At 38.9% G+C, this 20,775-nt stretch overlaps 1 protein-coding gene across 1 annotated transcript in view; it reads left to right on the plus strand.

Moving 5' to 3' along the window:
* GDA (guanine deaminase) overlaps positions 1 to 20,524 on the plus strand; it is an 80,841-nt gene extending 60,317 nt beyond the window's left edge. The window contains exons 10-14 of the mRNA XM_042913656.1: positions 50 to 117; positions 10,916 to 11,062; positions 13,878 to 14,008; positions 15,576 to 15,603; positions 16,490 to 20,524. Of these exons, the coding sequence (XP_042769590.1) occupies positions 50 to 117; positions 10,916 to 11,062; positions 13,878 to 14,008; positions 15,576 to 15,603; positions 16,490 to 16,560 (445 nt within the window). The 3' untranslated portion in view covers positions 16,561 to 20,524. The remainder of the gene's footprint in view (positions 1 to 49; positions 118 to 10,915; positions 11,063 to 13,877; positions 14,009 to 15,575; positions 15,604 to 16,489) is intronic.
* Positions 20,525 to 20,775: the final 251 nt, after the last annotated feature.

The raw sequence follows: 20,775 nt of genomic DNA on the forward strand, positions 1-20,775 counted from the left end.
GTTGGAAGCATGTGGGTCTCCTTGTCCTGACTCTCTCCTCTCTCTACAGGCTCAGCAGCGGCTTTCTCAATGTCCTTGAAGTCATGAAACACAAAGTGAAAATAGGGCTCGGTACAGGTCAGTAGTTCGCTATTTGGACCTAAGCAAAGTGGTTGAGTAAGTGCGTAACTTTCTGATGTGACTAATTTTCAGGTAACAGTTCTATGTTAAAAAAAAAAAAAGTTTTATGGGATGCCTGGGTGGCTTAGTCAATTAAGCGTCTGATTTCTGCTCAGGTCATGATCTCGCGGTTCGTGAGTTTGAGCCCCACGTGGGGTTCTGTGCTGACAGCTCAGAGCCTGGAGCCTGCTTCTGATTCTGTGTCTCCCTCTCTCCCTGCCCCTCCCCTGCTCACGCTCCATCTCGCTGTCTCAAAAGTAAATAAAATGAACATTTAAAAAATGTATTAAAAAATAGTTTTATTATCTGCTAGTACTGTCTCGAGCTGATAAAATGGTAAGGTTGGAAGCAGTAAGAAGGGGTTTTGATGATACTAACCTCCTGAAGGCCATTATCCTTGCTTCCTGTTCAGAGATTGGGTGATAAAGGGTAAGTCCTTCTAAGGTGTTTTAAAGGGTTTTTGTTGTTTTTTTTTAAAGCTCCTTGATTTTTCTTCCCCTTTTGTTTTGTCCTTCTGGCTAGCTTTTGACGGTTTGGGTTTGTACGGTTTCAGTTTTTAATAACTATGTCATCGCAAATACTGTCTCAACAGAAAATTATTTGACCTTGCCACATAGTAAGCTCAGATTCTATCGAGGCCAGCATTGTGAACTCGGTGGTATGTTGAGAACTTGTTTTGCTTTTAAGCAGTGTTTCACAAAATGAGATTCCACTTCCCGAAGGTAGTCTGTCGTTGACTGTGTTGAAGGACAGTCCAGGTGTCTGAGGAATTAGAGATGTCTTTTTTTGTTCGCAGCACATTTTAATTGTTTTTCCTGAGTATGTGCAGTGCTTCTCACTTTGGACACATGAGACAGGCCGAATGTCTAGGCATATCTGCCGTGAACCTTTTATTACTGTGTGTGAATAAACTAAAAAAATTTTTAAATGGGTGTGGGGCACAAGGATTTATTTTCCATTCCTTTTTTTTTTTTTTAATGCTTATTTATTTATTTTTGAGAGAGCATGTGAATGAGCGTGAGTGCGGGGAGGGGTAGAGAGAGGAGAGACAGAGGGAGAATCCCAAGCAGGCCCTGCACTGTCAGCACAGAGCCTGAGGCAGGGCTCGATCCCACCAACCTTGAGATCATGACCTGAGCTGAAAAAAGAGTCGGACGCTTAACCGACTGAGCCAACCAGGCACCGCTGTTTCAGTTAATTTCATACCAGCAATGTTGGTAAGATATACAATAATACAAAATGAATTATTAATATTTTTAAAGATGTGTGCTATGTTAGATTTTCTCCCCCAATTTTACATGAATCAAAAGAATTAAGATTTTTTTTTTATTCTAATTTAAGGCTTCAATCACTGAGACTGTGGCAATACTTGGGTAGAGTCACAGGTGTTAAGGTGGTGATTTTACCTTCACAGAAGAGCTTTAATGAATAAGAAAAACATGGCCAAGAATTTTTGTTACACGCTAGTCAGTTAATGACAAATTTTGTAGACAGCCAAAAATCAGGTAAGTGTTGCTTTCCAATTTTCTAGGATTTTGGTCTCCATGATTTAAATTCGTCATATGACTTCCAGGGGTGCCTGGGGGGTTCAGTTGGTTAAGTGTCCGACTCTTGATCTCCGCTCAGGCCATGATCTCACGGTTCAAGTGTTTGAGCTCCCCCTCGGACTCTGCACTGACAGTGTGGAGCCTGCTTGGGATTCTGTCTCCCTCTCTCTGCCCATACCCTACTTGTGCGCGCACTCTCTCTCTCTCTCGTTCTCAAAATAAATAAATAAAAACTTTAAAAAATTCATCACGTGACTTCTAGTTCTTGACTTTGGGTTGTATAGGAATGCATAAAGCCTTTAGGTGAAACTGTCACTTATTAGCTGTAAGACTTTGAGCAGATTACCTTAATTTTCTAAGACTTCATTTCGTAATTACGATAACAACAGTTATAGGTATGTGTACCTTATAAGCTTGTTTTGAAGCTTAAATTAAAAAAAAAATGCATGCGAAGTGCTTAGCACATTCCTGGCACATTGCACCAGTCAACAAAGACTGGTTTAAAGGAAAAATCAATGTTGGTGTATTGACCAAAGATTTGATTAAATATGAGATATTCACTTATGCATTTGGAGAATGCTATTGCATTTTACATAGTTTCTGTTAAAATATCCCCTCTACATTCCACCCTTTCCTGAATATGCCCTTTATATAACAACCTGCCTGTCCCCTGGAGGCTCCAGAACATCATTTAACCTCATACTGTAGAGAGACAGCAGGTCCAAAAGTACTTTGTTCACCCTGTCTATCATCAGATAGACATCAGAGACAGATCTGGGCTTGTTCACCTATGAGATAGGAGAAACTCACATGAAGCTTAACAAAAACATTGCAAACCAAGAGAAAGTAGTATTCCAAAGGATGAGAAGATGAGCTTATCTCAGAAAATGACCTACTGCAGGATCCAGAAGAAAGTTTCAGAAAATTGCCGTCATCCTTGGAGTACAAGAAGACGTGGTGCTTTGAAAAGACCACAAGTTGTGATGGAAAGGGAATGTGTTTAAATGAAAGAAGAAAACCGGAGGTGGGGGGAGGGTGGGAAGAATGAGACGCACTAGACAATCGCCTGCGGCTGGAGGGACAGTAAGTTTTACAACCACTTTGGAAAACTGGCAAACTGGCAGTTGCTTATAAAGTTAAATATGCATCTGCATATGACCTGGTAATTCCATTTTGGGGTATTTACCCTAGAGAAATGAACATGTGTGTTTATGGAAAGAGGAGTACACGGACGTGTATACCAGCTGTGTTTATAACAGCCCCACACTGGAAACAATCCAGACACCTGCCGACAGGAGAATGGATAAGCCAACTGAAGCATATTCCTACAATGGAGTGCTACTCAGCATTCAGGAAAGAACGACCCACCGATGTATGCAAAACAAGGGTCAATCTAAAAACTATTTTGTTAAATGAGAAAAGCCAGACACAGAAGAGCACACACTGCATGTCCCCATATGCATGAAACCTAGGGACCAGTAGAGCTTACCTGGTGTTGATAAAAATCAGAAAGCGGTTGCCAAGGGTTGGGGCCGGAGGCAGAAATTGACTGGAAAGGGTGGTGAGAGAGCTTGCCGGAGCAATGGAAATGTTTAATATCTTGTTTTTCTGAAAGGTACTTCAATGGCCATGTACAGTCGTCAGCATTCATCGAACTGGACACCTGCCTTCTGTGCATTTTATGATATCTTAATTATACTTCAGTTTAAAAATAGCAAATAAACTAACCATGTAGGGAAGCTATGCGAAGTAGAACTATTGTTGCAGAAAATTAAATCAGTGATGTCAAGAACAAAGTTGACCAAAGATCAAAGGGGGTGTTTGAGGATGATCCACGTGGAACGCAGGACAGCATTGCACCAGCACAGGGGAGTCTCCTGGCCCAGGATCCAGAACAAAGATAATAGAAGTTTTGAAGGCTAAATCTTTTCCTTAAGCTTAAGAAAAAACTGTGTATCATATTCAAAGAACTTACCCTGTTCCAGGCTAAATCATAACTGAACACATTGTGGCAAAATATTGGAGTTGCAAAGAAAAAGGAAACAAAAAAGTCTTAAAACAGTGAGGCAGGGAAAAAAAGTCAGTTATCACTAAAACAATTAAAAACCAGTTTGGCATGAAAAATACCAAGAGAAAGAAAGAGTTTGGAGCCAAATAGTTGTTACTCAAGAATATTATATTGGACGAGATTCTCCTGTGAAGGCAACAGAATTCTCAGATGTACAAAGTTTTGGAAAATATTCTCCCCATGAACGCTTTGGAAAAACTACTTGAAAATCTACAGCATTAAATGAGTTATGAGGCTAAATAAAGGGCCAGGATCAAGGAAGTGATATTATAATAGGATATCAGTGAAGGCTAAGTCAGTTAAAACAGAAATAAGATTTAAAAAATTGTAAAAGAGTTTAAAAAACGAAAGCAAAAATCAAAAATGTATCTTAATAGAATGTGCACAGTGTGAAAAGTAATATCTTATAAAAAAGTTATCAGGCTGTGAACCTTAAACTGCTCTAAAAAATAAAGTCAGTAAACAATGGCAACAAATATAAACATTAAAAAAATTAAAATGGCAAATCAGTAAATCAAGAAGAGTCTCCGTCTGGTTGGGAAGAGGTTCCTGGGACCTGAATATTTTACTTTTGATACAGAGTGCCAGGTCCTTGAGGTTTGGTATTATATATCCCTTATGTCATTTGAACATCTTTAATCTTTCATCACAAACTTTGAAAGCGGTACATTCTCTGCAAGAAAAAACTTTCCAAATACTAAAATTTCTTCTATTTTCTGATTTTGTTAACAGAAACCAAGAAATTGTGGTTTCTGTGTAAGGTTAACAGAATGATGTATTTTGCAAATGGGAACAAAATTCTAAGTATATAAAATTTCTCATCTCAGAATAAAGGGACATAGTAAAAAAAACCAAAAAACCAGTAATCTGAAGGGAAAAAAATATGGAACAAGGTTTACGTCAACAAGACCTACGACTTCATTAAAACAAACAACATACATGGAACCAGGGTTCTACTTACTTTCTTTTTTTTAAATTGTTTATTTTTGAGAGAGAGAGTGTGTGGGGGGTGGCAGAGAGAGAGAGAGAGAGAGAGAGACGCTCAGAATGTGAAGCAGGCTCCAGGCTCTGAGCTGTCAGCACAGAGCCCAACGTGATGCTTGAACTAGTGAACCCCGAGATCAGGACCTGAGCTGAAGTCGGAGGCTTAACCGACTGAGCCACCTGGGCGCCCCCCAGGGTTCCACCTCCTAATGACAATCTCCTGACTTTCTATCTTACTTGTTCCATTACTCCCAAAGCAATAGTTCTTTGATCAACTTGTAAACACCAAGCCACTGATTCCGTGCTTTCTCAAATCCATTTTCCACTCCTAATTTACCCAGCTTAGATGCCAGAATACATTGCTATAATCATTTCCTTGGAAACTCTCGTGTCCTTTTCATTTTCTTTGTACTCACTTAGCAAAACGTGAACCTCCTTGGTTCTCCCAACGATTCCCCTTCTCAGCGTCTGCAGCTGAGCATCTGGAAGTTGCTGGGAAAAAAATTCTCCGGTGGGGTTTCATTTTAAATTCTGCTTTCAAATTCCAAATGGCCCTCAGCACTACCCAAACAGACAATCACGTTGCTCTAAATACGCATGCATCCCCGTATTCCAAGACGGCCTTTTCTTATTTGTTTGCCCTAAACTTTCTACTCCAACTCTTACCCTCCTGACTTCTTTACCCTCCTCTCATGTCATTGAGAAAATAGAAACAATCGGAAATCCTTCCCTCCTCTTCCTCACACCAAATGTCCCCACGTACACACTTTCCTGCGTCTGAGTTTTCTCTTCTTCCTCTCGCTGCAGCCAAACAAACACACCCTGAGTGAGGTGTATTCTGTAGTCTACATCGTACTCATCCAACCCACGACTCTAATATCTGCCGAGTCCACCCCCTTTCCCCAAATCAGCCACGGCCACCTGAGGTTGCCATGGTTTCTTGCCTAAACTCCTGCACTAGCTTCCTAATTGGTCTCCCATTCATCCCGGGCCCTTCTAATTCAGTCTTCTCTTTTCAAAAGAATTACAGTGAAAATCAGACCATTTTACCTCCTCCTGCTTACACCCTTCAGTGGGGTTTTGAATAGGGAAACCTCATGCCAAGGCACACAAAGCTCTGTCTGCATGGTTTGACACCCATCCACCTCCCAGCCTTGTCTCTCACTTCTCCCCGTTCCCTACACTCTACGAAGTCACACTCCCTTCTACCAAAAGAACTTGTGCATTCTGTTCCTCTGCCTGGAATGCCCTTTTTTTTTTTTTTTTTTTTTAATTTTTTTTTTTTACGTTTTATTTATTTTTGAGACAGAGAGAGACAGAGAATGAATGGGGGAGGGGCAGAGAGAGAGGGAGACACAGAATCGGAAGCAGGCTCCAGGCTCTGAGCCATCAGCCCAGAGCCCGATGCGGGGCTCGAACTCACGGACGGCGAGATCGTGACCTGAGCTGAAGTCGGCCGCTTAACCGACTGAGCCACCCAGGCGCCCCTGGAATGCCCTTTATGTCACTCTTTATATGGCCGAGTTCTCACTCCTGTCCTAGTTTAAATATCATTGCCTTAAAGAGGTCTTTTCTTCACCGTCTTGGCTAAATGGGTTTTCCCTGTCCATTTTCTTTATTACTAGCTGAATGTTATCTATACTTAATATTTGTTTGTTCATGTGTCTCTTTTCCTTCTCCTTCGCCAGGTAGTTGGCTCATGTGGAGCCCATAACTTTTACTTATGAGTGCTTAAATAGATCAAGCACATAGAAGGTGCTCAGTAAATGACGGTCAATAAATGAATGAATGAAACAAAATGCACACGCACATATCTAATCATGTGCTTTTACCTTCCCTTTGCCCTTTGGCTCAAGTTTTTACTCTTGTATGGTTTCTTCAGTGTCTTCTTGTAAATAATGTCCTTCGTGTTGACTGGCAAATGATAGCGTTGTTCCTTATCGTGATGGTAGAGGGACTTGGGGGTTTGGGAATCCATTTTCTGCAAAAATGCATTCTTTTTGCCCCCTCCAGTTCCCCCATGTAGTTTCCATCCTTTAGTCCTTATTTCTTTGCACTTATGCTATTTAGTTGGATTTTCTCAGCAACTGTTAAGATAGGTCATGTTATTTTAATTTCTGAGAAAACTGAGGTTCATTAGGTACCGACCAAAGGTCTATAAAACAATAAAGCCCCAGATCCACAGTTTAAAACCAGGTCAGTAAAATGTAAAGCTCATTCTTTCTCTCTCCACCCCGTCACGCTGCCTCTTGTGATATGATAAAATAGGGATTTTACTTTCGTTAAATGTGTTGCGGGGAGGTGTTGGGGGGCAGGGGGAAACCATTGAGCTCACTGGGTATCTTAGGGATCAGGAAGTTAGTTACTCTGGACAGAAATTCCCAGAAGAAAAGCTTGACTTTTACACAAATAGTCCAGACTAAACACCAGGGTCCATTCATTCTTTCTTCGGCACAGTATGGTTCCTATCGGTACTTTACTAACATAACAACTGAAGAATATAGGATCCTCAGCAACATAATAAGACAGCTCTCAAAATTTTCTCAGTGAATTACATAGCATTGTTTTCTAATCTGCCCTTATTTTTTCCATATTGTTAGTTTTTATTAGATATTGAAGAAAATACTATTTTCTGTCATCTTTCATAAAACCTGTTTTTTTTTTAACTGCATTAGTCAAATCTTCCATGTTAATACCATCCTAATGGCGTGGCTTTTGTTTTTGTTCCTTTCAGTCTTTGTCCACATACAGTTGACCCTTAAACAATGTGGGGGTTGGGGATGCTGACCCCATGCATAGTCGAAAATCCGTGCATAGTTTGACTCTCCCAAAACCTAACTGTTAATAGCCTACTGTTGACTGGAAGCCTTACCCAAAACATAAACAGTCAGTTGGCACATATTTTGTATGTTATATGCATTATATACTGTATTCTTATACTAAAGTAAGCTAGAGAATAGAAAATGTTACTAAGAAAATCATAAGGAAGAGAAAATGTATTTACGATACTGTACTCTATTTAAAAAATCTACATATCACGTGTTGTTCAAAGGTCAGCTGCATTTTGAAATATATATTCAGTCTTTACATGTTTCTGTACCTTATGGTGATAGCATTTTTATTCTGCATTTACACTTAACGTTTGCTTGGTTCTAGCAATAAAAAGTAAGCAGACAATGTTTTTCAAAGTTAAAAGTATGTTATTTCTGAATCTTATCTGAAATTTTTCTAGTTTGAAGCTATGGTAAAATGAAGATTTAATGGATTGTTACTAAAATGGACAAATAACTTTTCTTAAATTTAAGTTTTTATTTTAATTCCAGTTAGTTAACAGTGTTATATTCGTTTCAGGTGTGCAATAGAATAATTCAACACTCCCATACATCACCCCGTGCTCATCATGACAAGTATATTCCTTAATCCCCATCACCTATTTAACCCATGCCTTCACCCCTCTCCCCTCTAACAGCCATCTGTTTGTTCTGTATAATTAAGAGTCTGTTTCTTGGTTTGTCTCTCTTTTTCTTATTTTTTTCACTTTGTTTTGTTTCTTAAATTCTACATATGAGTGAAATCGTATGGTATTTGTCTTTCTCTGACTGTCTTATTTCGCTTAGCATAATACTGTTTAGCTCCATCCATGTTGTTGCATGTGGCAAGATTTCATTATTTTTTATGGCTGAATAATATTCCTGTGTAATATGCCTGTGTAATATATATATATATATATATATATATATATATATATATATGTGTGTGTGTGTATATACATATACATTTATATATATATATATACACACACACACACACACACATATATATACACACATATATATCATATCTTCTTCATTAAAATGAACTAATAACTTAGGTAGATGTAATAAAACTTGCCAAAGAAGTGGATGATCTTCTGGTAGTATTCATCTGCTAAAAGAAGAAAATTCTTTTTTTTTTTTTTTTTTTTTTTTTTAATTTTTTAATATATGAAATTTACTGTCAAATTGGTTTCCATACAACACCCAGTGCTCATCCCAAAAGGTGCCCTCCTCAATACCCATCACCCACCCTGCCCTCCCTCCCACCCCCCATCAACCCTCAGTTTGTTCTCAGTTTTTAACAGTCTCTAATGCTTTGGCTCTCTCCCACTCTAACCTCTTTTTTTTTTTTTTTTCCTTCCCCTCCCCCATGGGTTTCTGTTATGTTTCTCAGGATCCACATAAGAGTGAAACCATATGGTATCTGTCTTTCTCTGTATGGCTTATTTCACTTAGCATCACACTCTCCAGTTCCATCCATGTTGCTACAAAAGGCCATATTTCATTTTTTCTCATTGCCGCGTAGTATTCCATTGTGTATATAAACCACAATTTCTTTATCCATTCATCAGTTGATGGACATTTAGGCTCTTTCCATAATTTGGCTATTGTTGAGAGTGCCGCTATAAACATTGGGGTACAGGTGCCCCTATGCATCAGTACTCCTGTATCCCTTGGATAAATTCCTAGCAGTGCTATTGCTGGGTCATAGGGTAGGTCTATTTTTAATTTTCTGAGGAACCTCCACACTGCTTTCCAGAGCGGCTGCACCAATTTGCATTCCCACCAACAGTGCAAGAGGGTTCCTGTTTCTCCACATCCTCTCCAGCATCTATAGTCTCCTGATTTCTTCATTTTGGCCACTCTGACTGGCGTGAGGTGGTATCTGAGTGTGGTTTTGATTTGTATTTCCCTGATAAGGAGCGACGTTGAGCATCTTTTCATGTGCCTGTTGGCCATCCGGATGTCTTAAAAGAAGAAAATTCTTAAAAAAAATTCTATACATGTTATCTAAGGACATAGAAGACAGTTGCACATAGAAGTGAACTGCAGACTAGAGATTATTACTTAATAGGCTATTACTTTCCACTTTTGAAGTATATGTAGACACTGAGAATTAAGTTTGTCTACCTGGAAACGCAGAAGGAACCCTTAAAATATAAAAGGTATTTTATTAGTTATAGATGTACTTTTCCTTTAATAAAACATGCTTATTTATTTACTTGGCATTTATTTACGCAAATGCATTTCATAACTTCTACATTTGTTCTTGTCAAACGTAGTATTTCAATTTAATTATGGTTAGAGACTTTATTTAAATCACTAAAAATCACATTCCTCATCTGATGATGATGCCAACCAACATGTAAAGCTGTTTACATCAGCACTGTTCATTTATTACACTAATTTTCCAGAATGTCTAAGTTCATTTTAAAAGCTATCCCTGAAAAATTATCATAAAGAGGTAGCTTTTTAATGCCCAAAGTTCTCATCTGGATTAGAATAGACTTAGGATGAGATTTTAGGGCATAAGAGCGTGACTTTGTTTTAAATCTCATGTTACCCAAATTACCTTCATAACTATGCAGGCATATTTCTGTGAGGCTTCAGGGAATATTCAGAGATAAGAGTTTCTTCCCTTAGCTTTATTAACCATTTGGGCATTGTACTGGGTTGAATTGTGCGTTTCTGCCCCCCCCCCCAAAAAAAAAGATGTCTACTGGAACATGTAAATGTGACCTTGTTTGGAAAAAGGTCTTTGCAGATGTAATTAAGGTAAGGATCCCAAGATGAAGTCATTCTGAGTTAAGGTGGGCCCCAAATCCAATGATGAATGTTCTTATAAGAGAAAATGAGCACCTTGTAAAGACAGAGGGAAGTTGGCCATTTGAAGGCAGAGGCACATACTGTAGCTATATTGCCACAAGCCGTGGAACGGCAGGAGACACCAGAAACTGAAGCAGCGAAGAGAGATTCTTCCCTAGAACCTTTGTAGGGATCGTGGCCCCGCCGACAGTTCGAATGAAGACTTCTGCCCTCCAAAACTCTGAGAGAATACACGTCTGCTACTTTAAGCCACCACATTTATGGTAATTTGTTGTGGCAACCCTAAGAAAGGAATACAGGTATCCATTTGATGCTAATTGCAGGTTTTCAATTATTTTAAATGTTACTGTATACCTATTCTGTGTTTAGAGAAGATCTTTTCTTTGAAGTATATTACAGACTGAATATCAGTCACTAAAACCAAAAACGCAACCTCACATACCTCGTACTCCATATAGCTCATATTCCATTTATCTCATGAAGTGACTGCTTTGGCTTTATTTTGTCTACCGTAGATGTGGCCGGTGGTTATTCATCTTCCATGCTTGATGCAATCAGAAGAGCAGTGATGGTTTCCAATATACTTTTAATTAATAAGATAAATGAGAAAAGCCTCAGCCTCAAAGAGGCCTTCAGACTAGCTACTCTTGGAGGCAGTCAAGGTAATGACCATTTTCTTTCTTTCTTGAACAGTATACAACCATGCCGATCTGTGTCCTTGCAAGCAACGTGAAGGCACAGGAGGGTCGCATCAGCAGGCATCCCATACTCATGACTGTTGTATCTCATAGGACATATCCCAAATTTAGCGACTTAAGGTTCAGATATGTGGCGGAGATGTCATTTCTTCAGCAAGCCCCCTGTCTTTGACAGAAGACATGCTCGACACACAATTATATTAATTTTGCTTTGCTGGATATTTGCAATGGTCACATGTGAGTTCTTTAAAATAATCAGTTTTTTTTCCCAGAGTCAAGTAACATGCTCTCTGTTGGCCTGAGTGATGATAACAATAATAGTAAAAATAATAGCCAAGAGCTACTGAAGTCTCACCAGATGACAGGCAGTATGCAGCATGCTTTACGTATGTTGTTCCTCAATCCTGATAACCACTGCTACGAATTCCACCTTACCAGTGAGATACCTGAATGAGGCACACACAACCATCAAGGTACAGAGGGCCATGGTTTGAATCCAGATCGTCTGATGCCAGAGCGCAGGTTCTTACCCTTGCACTGTGATACCTTCCTCTATAAATCTTAGAAATGCAGGATGATAGTAGCTGAGAGTATCCTGGGAAGAGAACTTCCTGGCTCTTCTTTGAATGTTTGGGGCTATGATGAACGCCATAAAGAACATTGAAAAAAACAAAAAACAAGTAGAGGTCATGCTCTTGGCATTTTCCTAATGATTTCGTTTTCTAAAGTTCCAAGTTTTAAATCGCCCATTTTTAAAAACAAGTGTGACACTCCCCACCCCCACCCCCAGTCCGTTTGTGCATCTGAGTTTGAGTAGCTGGCCTACCATCTTATTTTCGGGGTGCGAATGGATTGTACTTAAATGGTGCTTTTTTTATTCTAGACTCTCTGTGAGGTGCTTCATCAGGATCCTGTATGTGATCAAGCTGGTATGGGGTGCTTACCAAATCCTTTTCTGTCTTGGCTGTATAGCTTTTAAATCTATTTTCTGGGCCACTGATCTTCCTGTGATGAAATTTCTTCTCCTTAGCTTGTGCCTCTATGACACTATGAGGGAAATGAGATGAACAGTTCCCTGTTTAAACTGTGGCATCTTCCCAGCTTGCCACAGCCTTTACATTCACTCTCAAGATCAGGATGTGCATAAATCACCCTCACAGAGACATTTGCTCTAAGGCTGCAAAACTGCATTTCCTGAAACGTATCTGAATTGCTTACCAGCCCTGCTGGGCCTCTCTGCAATAATCTGAATTTAGACCAACTTACAAATTTACGAAAGCAATTGTGTCTTTTTTGGTTAGTTCATGCCTGACTTTCCAGCTTCTAATGATTAGCTCAGTTAGTTTATATATACCATTACACTGACAAATGAAGCCGGTTCTCTGGCCTATTAAACACACAACTATTTTATGTTGAATACGGTCATTAAAAACTCATATTTGTTATCCTTCTTTGTCAAAGGCAAAAAGAAGTAGATTGTAATCGGTAAAGGAGGAGAGAATTTCTGCTGATTTTCTATTACATTTGGTCCTTCCCCATATAATTAGTAGAAGTCACCTAACTGCCTTTAACCTTTTCTAATTCTTTTTACACCCCTGTCTTCCCAAAAGAATTCTTTAGCTACACACTCTTTTTCTTTTCTGAGAATAAAGGAATCGCCCTTTAAATAATCTTTTAAGAACAAGTAGGATTTCTAAATCAGTGCTTAGACAATTGCCAAAAGACTACTGGATATCCATATGTAGAAATACAATGTACCAGATATTGTCTGACAGAGATACGTAATCCAGTATTTTCACATTGGACTCTATCCTGCCTGGGACAGAATACAACCAACACATGTAAAAATTCAAATAAATAATGCTGCCCTCCAGTTGGCCTTCCTTTTATGCATGCTTCCATTTGGCACCTCAGTGCACACTTAAATTACAGCCTTTAAGGAGCTTTAGACTTAATACCTTTATTGACTAGGAAAGCCAACCACTCCCATCTTCTGAAACTAAATCATAAGTGACAGATGTTCTTCCTTGACATCCAATATTCATGGAACATGAATTCTAGCTTTGAGATGGATCAAGTCAATAGATGTTATTGACCCATGCCTATTTTAGAAAACCATTCTTCCCTGGCAACCAGAAAGCCCTTGAGGGTACAGAGAAATCAGTCTGCTTTCAAAAGTGTTGGGACTCTTGAGTTATGGGGATCTATTTACTTTCAGAAGCGAATTTTCTCCAGTCACAGGATGTAAACCGAGGAACTTATGATGGATATGCCTGCATTCGCAAATATGTAAAAGGATACTTATTTTTTTATTGACTCGAGGTTCATTTCACTGCCATGAAAATAGATCCAGTCAGCTGTTTCAGGGAACAAAAAGGGCAAGGAAAAGAGCTGGAATGTGAGGGGAGAAGGAGAGGGAAGAAGAAGAAAGATATTATGTCAATTGTCATGTTTGTTTGAGGGATGAATGGAAATCATAGACCAGCTGGACTGTGAAATGCACTGACAGAGCTGAGATAGACCGACGCCATCCGAATCATAGATTGTGGTGGTGAGGGGAACTGTCTTGATTCTTAGATTTTGCTTTCTCTGTCCTTATTCTGCTTTCTGTATGTCAAAGTTTTAGGACCGCTTGGAATGAGAGAGCTTTTCTGCTTCACACTAAGATACTAACTTTTTCTAGTGATATGTTGGCAGATTCTGTCCTTGCAAACTGGGACATTTTCACCACCTGATGGCTCCAAAGACTGACTGTTTATTAATTTATTCCAACCTGTAGCCCTGGGGCTGGAAAAAGAGATTGGAAACTTTGAAGTGGGCAAGGAATTTGATGCCCTCCTGATCAACCCCAAAGCGTCTGACTCTCCCATTGACTTGTTTTCTGGGGATTTTTTTGGTGATCCGTCGGAAGTAAGTAAAATAAATTTCATCAGAAGGCATAGATTTCATGAAGTAGTCACAATATCTTCCCTATAGAAAAAAAGATAGAAACTGAAACTTTTCATGGAATGCAGGAGGATCTTAAAAGGGACACTAGATCCTTTTCAACTGTTTATCATTTGCCAATGCAATGTGAATAATGGTACTGACAGAAATCTGTATCTTGAAGATATTTGTATATTTGAATGTATTTGACTACAAGAAACCACAATATACCTATTCCTTATTGATCACTTGCTATGTGCTAGGTAGTATGGGATTAAGTACTTCCATGCATCCTTTTTGATTAACCATTAGAATGACTCTTAATGACACGCAAATGCTATTAATATCTCTTCATTGCTCACATGGGCAGTGAGGCCTAATGGAAGTTAAGTGATTTACCTAAGGACTCCTGGCTAGTAATTAGTAGTTAGTAGATACAGTTTGGATTCCAGCCCAGGACTTTCTGACTTCCAGAGTCTGGCCTCTTGACCACAATGCTACCTTGATTTTCTTAACTTTATACGAAAATGAGTTTTATTACCTTGTTCCTCTTATTTTAAAATATTTTTTCTATGTCTAAACTGGTTCTTCCTAACAACTCTTTATAAAACTGAGTTTTTCTAGAAAGTAATTAACTATTACTGATGTGATGAGGGCTGGGAGCGAATGATCAGGAAAGAATTCTTGAGATGTTTTTGGTGCAAAAAGATGTTTTTATTTAAGCATGGAGGCAGGACCCTTGGGCAGGAAGAGCTGCTCTGGAATTGTGAGGAACAATTGATTATATACTTTTAAGTGGTGGTGGTGGGCAAGGGTGGTAAAGACAAAGGAAGTTTCTAGGAGGTATTTTCATATGTTAAAGAAGACTCATAGGATCCTGGAAGTCGTGGCTATTGTCAAGAAAGGTTGCATTTTACCTCTAGCAAAGTGTTAACATCAAAGCAGTTTTGAGTTCCTTGAAGAATGTCCTACTCTGCCTGTCTCAAGTATTTGTCAATGGGCTGAAAGTTCTAGGGAAATTTAACTTTGTCTACATTTATTTTGCATTTGTTCTCCTCATCACTACTACTTATAAATCAATACACTGGTGAGAGTAAACAGGACATTATATATAACTTGTCAAGGTTTTTAGAAGAAAGATGCCAGATTGCTTGAAGGTGGTACCATTTGTTATTTTTATATTACTTATTCTTTTATTCCTTCATTAAAGTAAATTTGTGGGAATAGGGCTGAGTCCCATTCACCCACTTTTCTTATACACCTCTTAAAATATTTGAATTATTTTATTAAATTAATTTCTTTAATTTATGTAACACTTTTCTCTGAAGATTTCAATATCACATGCCAAGAACTTTACATAATGGATAAACATTTGTTAATAGCCAGGATTATTTTTTAAGCAAAAGACCATTTCTTTTTCACCAATAGAGTAGATTTTGCCATTGAGAAATACATTTCTATGTCTGTGCTTTGCCAACCCCTATTGGCTATGAATTTACTTTCCTAAATGCACAGAATTTTTTTCTTATTATTATTCTATTTTGTATTTTAGGCTGTTATCCAGAAGTTCCTCTATGTAGGTAGGTGGATATATGTCTCTGTGGGAAATAAAATCTTTGCTTGTCTCTTTCTTGGGTATGGCTCCCTATATTTGTGGCACCACAGGCTAAACCCTATGCGTGACCATTTTATTTGGTTTATTATTTTATTTTAACATTTCTCAGCATCAAGCCCATTTAGGGCACACTATTTAAAGGCACTATTTGAAATGCACATGGCTCTCTGCGAGATAAACCCAAAGCTGAGGAATGGCAGGCAGGCCCAGGGGAGGGGCCATCCTGTCTCTTCCTTCTACATTCGCTCTGTCCCCGCCCCCCACCCAAGGCTACCCTACCATGTCGTATTTGTGATGTTTGTGGTGGAGTCTCACTGCGTGTGGTTTTTTGTGTTTTGTTTTGTTTTGTTTTAATGTACTCACATTCCATTCCGTTCACTGAGAGACAGAAATAAAGAGTACCGAAGGCTCTACCCTGCCTCCACTTGGTCCACTGAGCTCTGAGTCCTGCATAAACCTGAGATGGGAGAGACGCAGGTGCTATTTCTTGAGCTCACTTCCTGCAGGCCTTCCACCTCACCACCCAGAGTATGATTCTGAGGTGTAAAGATAGTATTTCCTTTACAGTTGGTGCTGGAAATGCAAACCACTCCAGCTGAAAGGGAGTGGACCCAACTTTCTGTGATTTCTGTCTTAGATGCAGAATTCCAACCCTAATCCTCAAATTCGAGGCAACATCTTCCCTTGGCCATGTCCCCTTGTCCAGATAAGAAACAATCTGAGAGAAAAAAAGCACCTTTGTGCGTTTTCTCTCATAGAAGTGGTATTTGTTTCTAAAACCCGCCCGGTGGCAATTAGAATACTCCAGACATAAAAGCCCTTGATGAATGATTCTTTCATTTTTCTTTCAGGAGACGACCGAAATATTGAAGAAGTTTACGTGGGCGGAAAGCAGGTGGTACCCTTTTCAAGCTCAGTGTAAGACCCTTGGCCTCTACCAGCTCTGGGATCACGTGGTTCTGCGTCTCCCTTGTGCCCGGGCGGAGTTAGAAAGTCAAAAAATAGTATCTTGTTCTTGGGATGACTATCTCTTTCTGTGTCTAGTTACAGTATTCACTTGACAAATCATTTGAAGGAAGTTGCGTTAATTCTCAACTCTGTTTGGGAGGATTCAAAATTTCTCCCTTTTGAGCTGTTCGGATTTACTTTAAGCTCAAACATAAGGGAATGTTCTTCCTGATGGTGTTCTTATTATGAGATTTAAGTGAAATCACTCCATATTTGGAAATGTGGAGAGAAAAGATACTCCTATAAGGTTAGATACTTTGAGCTAATAAATGTGAAAATCAGAAATGGAGAATGAAACAGTGGATATATTTTTATGAGGGAGAAAAAGTTAGACTATGAGCAAACATTGGAAAATCAATTCAGATTATGTTTGAAAATTAAATGCTGAGCATATTAATTTCAGAAGAGAACTTGTTGAATTTTAAAATGTGTTTCTAGATTGACCTTGTGTTCTGGAAATTTGCACTTAATGGAATTTGCATTTCAGAGATGTTATTGTTGTGCTTTGCCTTCTTTGGGCATGAAATGTCAGAAACTGGATGCCACATGCTTTCTTAATACAGTTCTGTGCTTCAAAGTGTTCGACAGAGGTTGGGTATTAAAGATTTAAAGTCTCTTAGGAATATTATTCATATAACTACATGGCATAAATAGTGATATTTTTGTGTACTTCAGAATCACCTTAAAGTATAACTATGTGATGCTATTATTGCTTCCGTGTTATTAGAAGAGAAACACATTCCATACTCCACACTGTTGTGTAGACTGGTCTTCCTAAACTGGGGTAAGTGCTGGATGTCAAGGATCCGTCAGTACTAAAAGGAAGGGTTCCACTGCAATGACGTATTCTCTCCAAGAGTAATGCCACAGTTGCTGAAAATTTCATACTCGGATATCAATCTGTTAGAACTTTGAAATGAAGGACAAATTCAACTAAAAATATTGTTACAAATCTTTAAATCCTGCTTATTGAAAGTACTCTGTGTTTCAATTTTATCCTATTGACTTTTTACTTCAAATAATTTTCAGGACATCAGAAATTTTAGGATAATGAAAACTATGTAGATGTCCCACCTGATAGTTATATTAATAGGACTTAATCTGTACTAGACATCTAGGAACATGAAACAAAGCAAAAAGTATTGTTATGCCTCCCAACTCTTACAGTGTGCTTTCCCATACCCTATAATTAAAAACAAATTGACTTTATGATAAACCCTTAAGAAGTATTGATGTGAATGTCACTTAAATACTACATTTTCCCGTTTAATTCCAAATACTATAAACCAATGTGGAAAAGGAATAGATTTTCTTAATATATCATAACACTCATGCCTCGAGCTTAAGTGTGACTCTTTGTTATTTACTTTAGAGAGAGAACTTCATGTAATATCATATAGCTAACTCCATATTTACCGAACTAAGACCAAATTCCTCTTGTACTATACTTTGTTCTCACATAGTTATGCTAAATCAGCAGTAATTTGATTTGCCTACTTTTTGTTTTTTGTTTTTGTTTTCCCGGTGGAAACACTTTTATAATTGATTTTGTATACACAACACCTACTGATCTTATTGTTATTCTTTTTAAGAACTTTTCTTGAGTACCGTCGACTCACAATTTGATCTTATTTTAAAACAACAACAACGACAGAGTTTGTGTTGTGGGATATAAAGTAACTCAGTAAATTCAGTTTCCGGTGTCAATCTCTGTATTTCCAGAATTCCTAATTCCCGAGCTGTGTCAACAAGGCCCCGCCAGTTTTCTCCCCATTTCTCTGTAGTGTTGACTGAGTGTTTCCTGCTCTGCCTCCTAGTCCCTGCCAAAGGAACATGATTACCTGGTGTCTAACCCACAGGAGCGGGCTTAAGAATTTGGAGGAGACACGCAAAATCCACTAATAGGCAGCGGCTATCCCCAGCATTTGCAAGATCCTACACTTGTACCTTCCTTAAAAATGTACTTTTGACGTTGACCATCAGTTTTCATTTAGACTAAGGATTCATACACGGTGTATATAAGTAAGCGCAGCATCAGCGACAAGTAGAATGGATCTATACCACCGATTTGTCGAACATTAAATGTAGCCCAGTAGGATGTTAAGACCCTACTCTCTTTTCTAGTAAAAATAGAATGTGTTGACATGTTTACATGTAGTTTGATCTCCCTGCATTGCTTACAACTTACGTGTTTGGTTTCTCCAAGTGCCGTGTTCCGAACGTCGCATATGCTTTTCGCAGCGCTACAGGCATCGGCCATACATGTGGCCAAATGCTCTACACTTTGAAACCTTGGCTTTGCCTCGTGCGGCTTAACTTTCTGAATTGTGGACAGGCGGTATTTCATCCCAACACGGTTTGTCACTTTATGTTTGAATATTTTGCTCTCTGACGGGAAAGAAAGAATTAATTGAGACTTCTTATCAGCCCCCTCACCTCACCCGGCACTGTTTGCTTCGGGTTTTGTGGTACTTTTAGTGACATATACATTAGCAGGTAAAAACTGATTCAATAGTGGTGACTAGCACACATTTCAAAGGTACTTTTTACAACAGAACACAAAAGCAGGCCGAGCAGCTAAGGTGCACTGAATTTCCAAAAGGAAATGAAACATGGGACTAGGGCCCGAGACGTTGTCCTCATAATCATAACCTGAGACTGAGACCCTGCTCCCTTCATAAGCTCCTTCTCTGATTTAATTGTCAAGGGCTCTAGAATCCAAGAGAGTATCTTGAACTAGCTCCCTTCATGGCAGGAGCAGATCTTTCTGAGTTAATTTTGTGAAAATTGAACCCCACTGAATCTCTTTTTCACTTTCGTGCGAATTCTGCATGGTGAAGGGAGGAAAGTAGTTGGAAACACTCCTGTTACGCTCAGCTGATTTTGAACTGTGCCCTTGAAATCCCTGTTGGCAACTAAAGCTGAGATGTCAGAGAGGAAACATAATGGATGTGAGATCCAGCAATGTATTTTGAATCTTCACTCCCTTCCAGACTCTTCCTATTTTTAATCTTTTCACCTCAGAACTAGACATATGGAAGGCTTTCAAGGCAAGCTGGAAGGCACGTTGGATCAGTTCTACCTTGTGCGATACCTAAAAGATCTCCAGAAGTGGAGGCTTGTGTAGTAAGTAGCCTCCGGGACATCTTTTCATTTTTGTCCATTTTTTTAAAGTTGATGATGCTTCTGGACACATTCACATGTCTGAAAGGAGTGTTCGGAATTTTTAAAAGTTAGACGAAGAATTGTGTCATGGCAACGTCTTGAAATAATTTTCAGATTACATGGATTGTTATGAATTTTAGAAGAGATATTTGCAACTTCAGGTCTACCTAGCCCCTTTAGGTATGATTTTGGACCCCAACCCTTTTCAGTGTGTCTAAAGGAAAAGTGTGGAAACAAGTGCAAAGATGAAGGAAGGGACACTGTTGGCAAGCCCTAGCATTGGTCCCCATGCATGTTTTCACACCCGTCCTTTCCCTCCCACAGCCCCAAAGGCGAGAGATTGAGAGCTGAGGGGTTAGTTTGTAAATCTGATCCGAATTTACTGAAATGCAAAAGTTGAACAGGCCAGTGATGGACGTCAGTATAAATTCCAAGATGGCTTTCAGAGTCCACGGGGTTCAAGTGACTTGAGTCACTGATATTACATGGCATTGACTTACCTGTCCACTTCCTACTCAAGAGCCTGTCAGAAAGCATTCTCTATCGAAAACCACCTTCCATGGTTGTTAAGCTCCTGATTGCTGCTTTTAAGAATATATATGTGTGTATTCATGGGGACATTTTTACTCAATATTTGTGTGATTTGCTTACTGTTCATGTGCTGAGTGAACTCCTTTGTGCTTCAGACAAAAATAAATGAGATTTTGTGTTTACATTTTTTTGTTGTTGTGAGTTCTATCATTCTGACAGAAGGGAGATTAATCTTACAATGCTCTCCTCCTTTTAACGTGAAGTTTTAAAAACAGAATATTTAGCTGTGGACCAACATGTATCATGACATTTTATGACAGATAATGTACATAACTTTAAAAAATTAAGCTATAATGTCAACCCTTCAGAATCAGATTGCGATCGCTTTTGATTTCTGCACAGTTAAATTTCCTATTTTCCAAAGTCACAACCC

This window comes from Panthera leo, chromosome D4, assembly GCF_018350215.1.
Source record: "Panthera leo isolate Ple1 chromosome D4, P.leo_Ple1_pat1.1, whole genome shotgun sequence".
Classification (NCBI taxonomy): Eukaryota; Metazoa; Chordata; class Mammalia; order Carnivora; family Felidae; genus Panthera; species Panthera leo.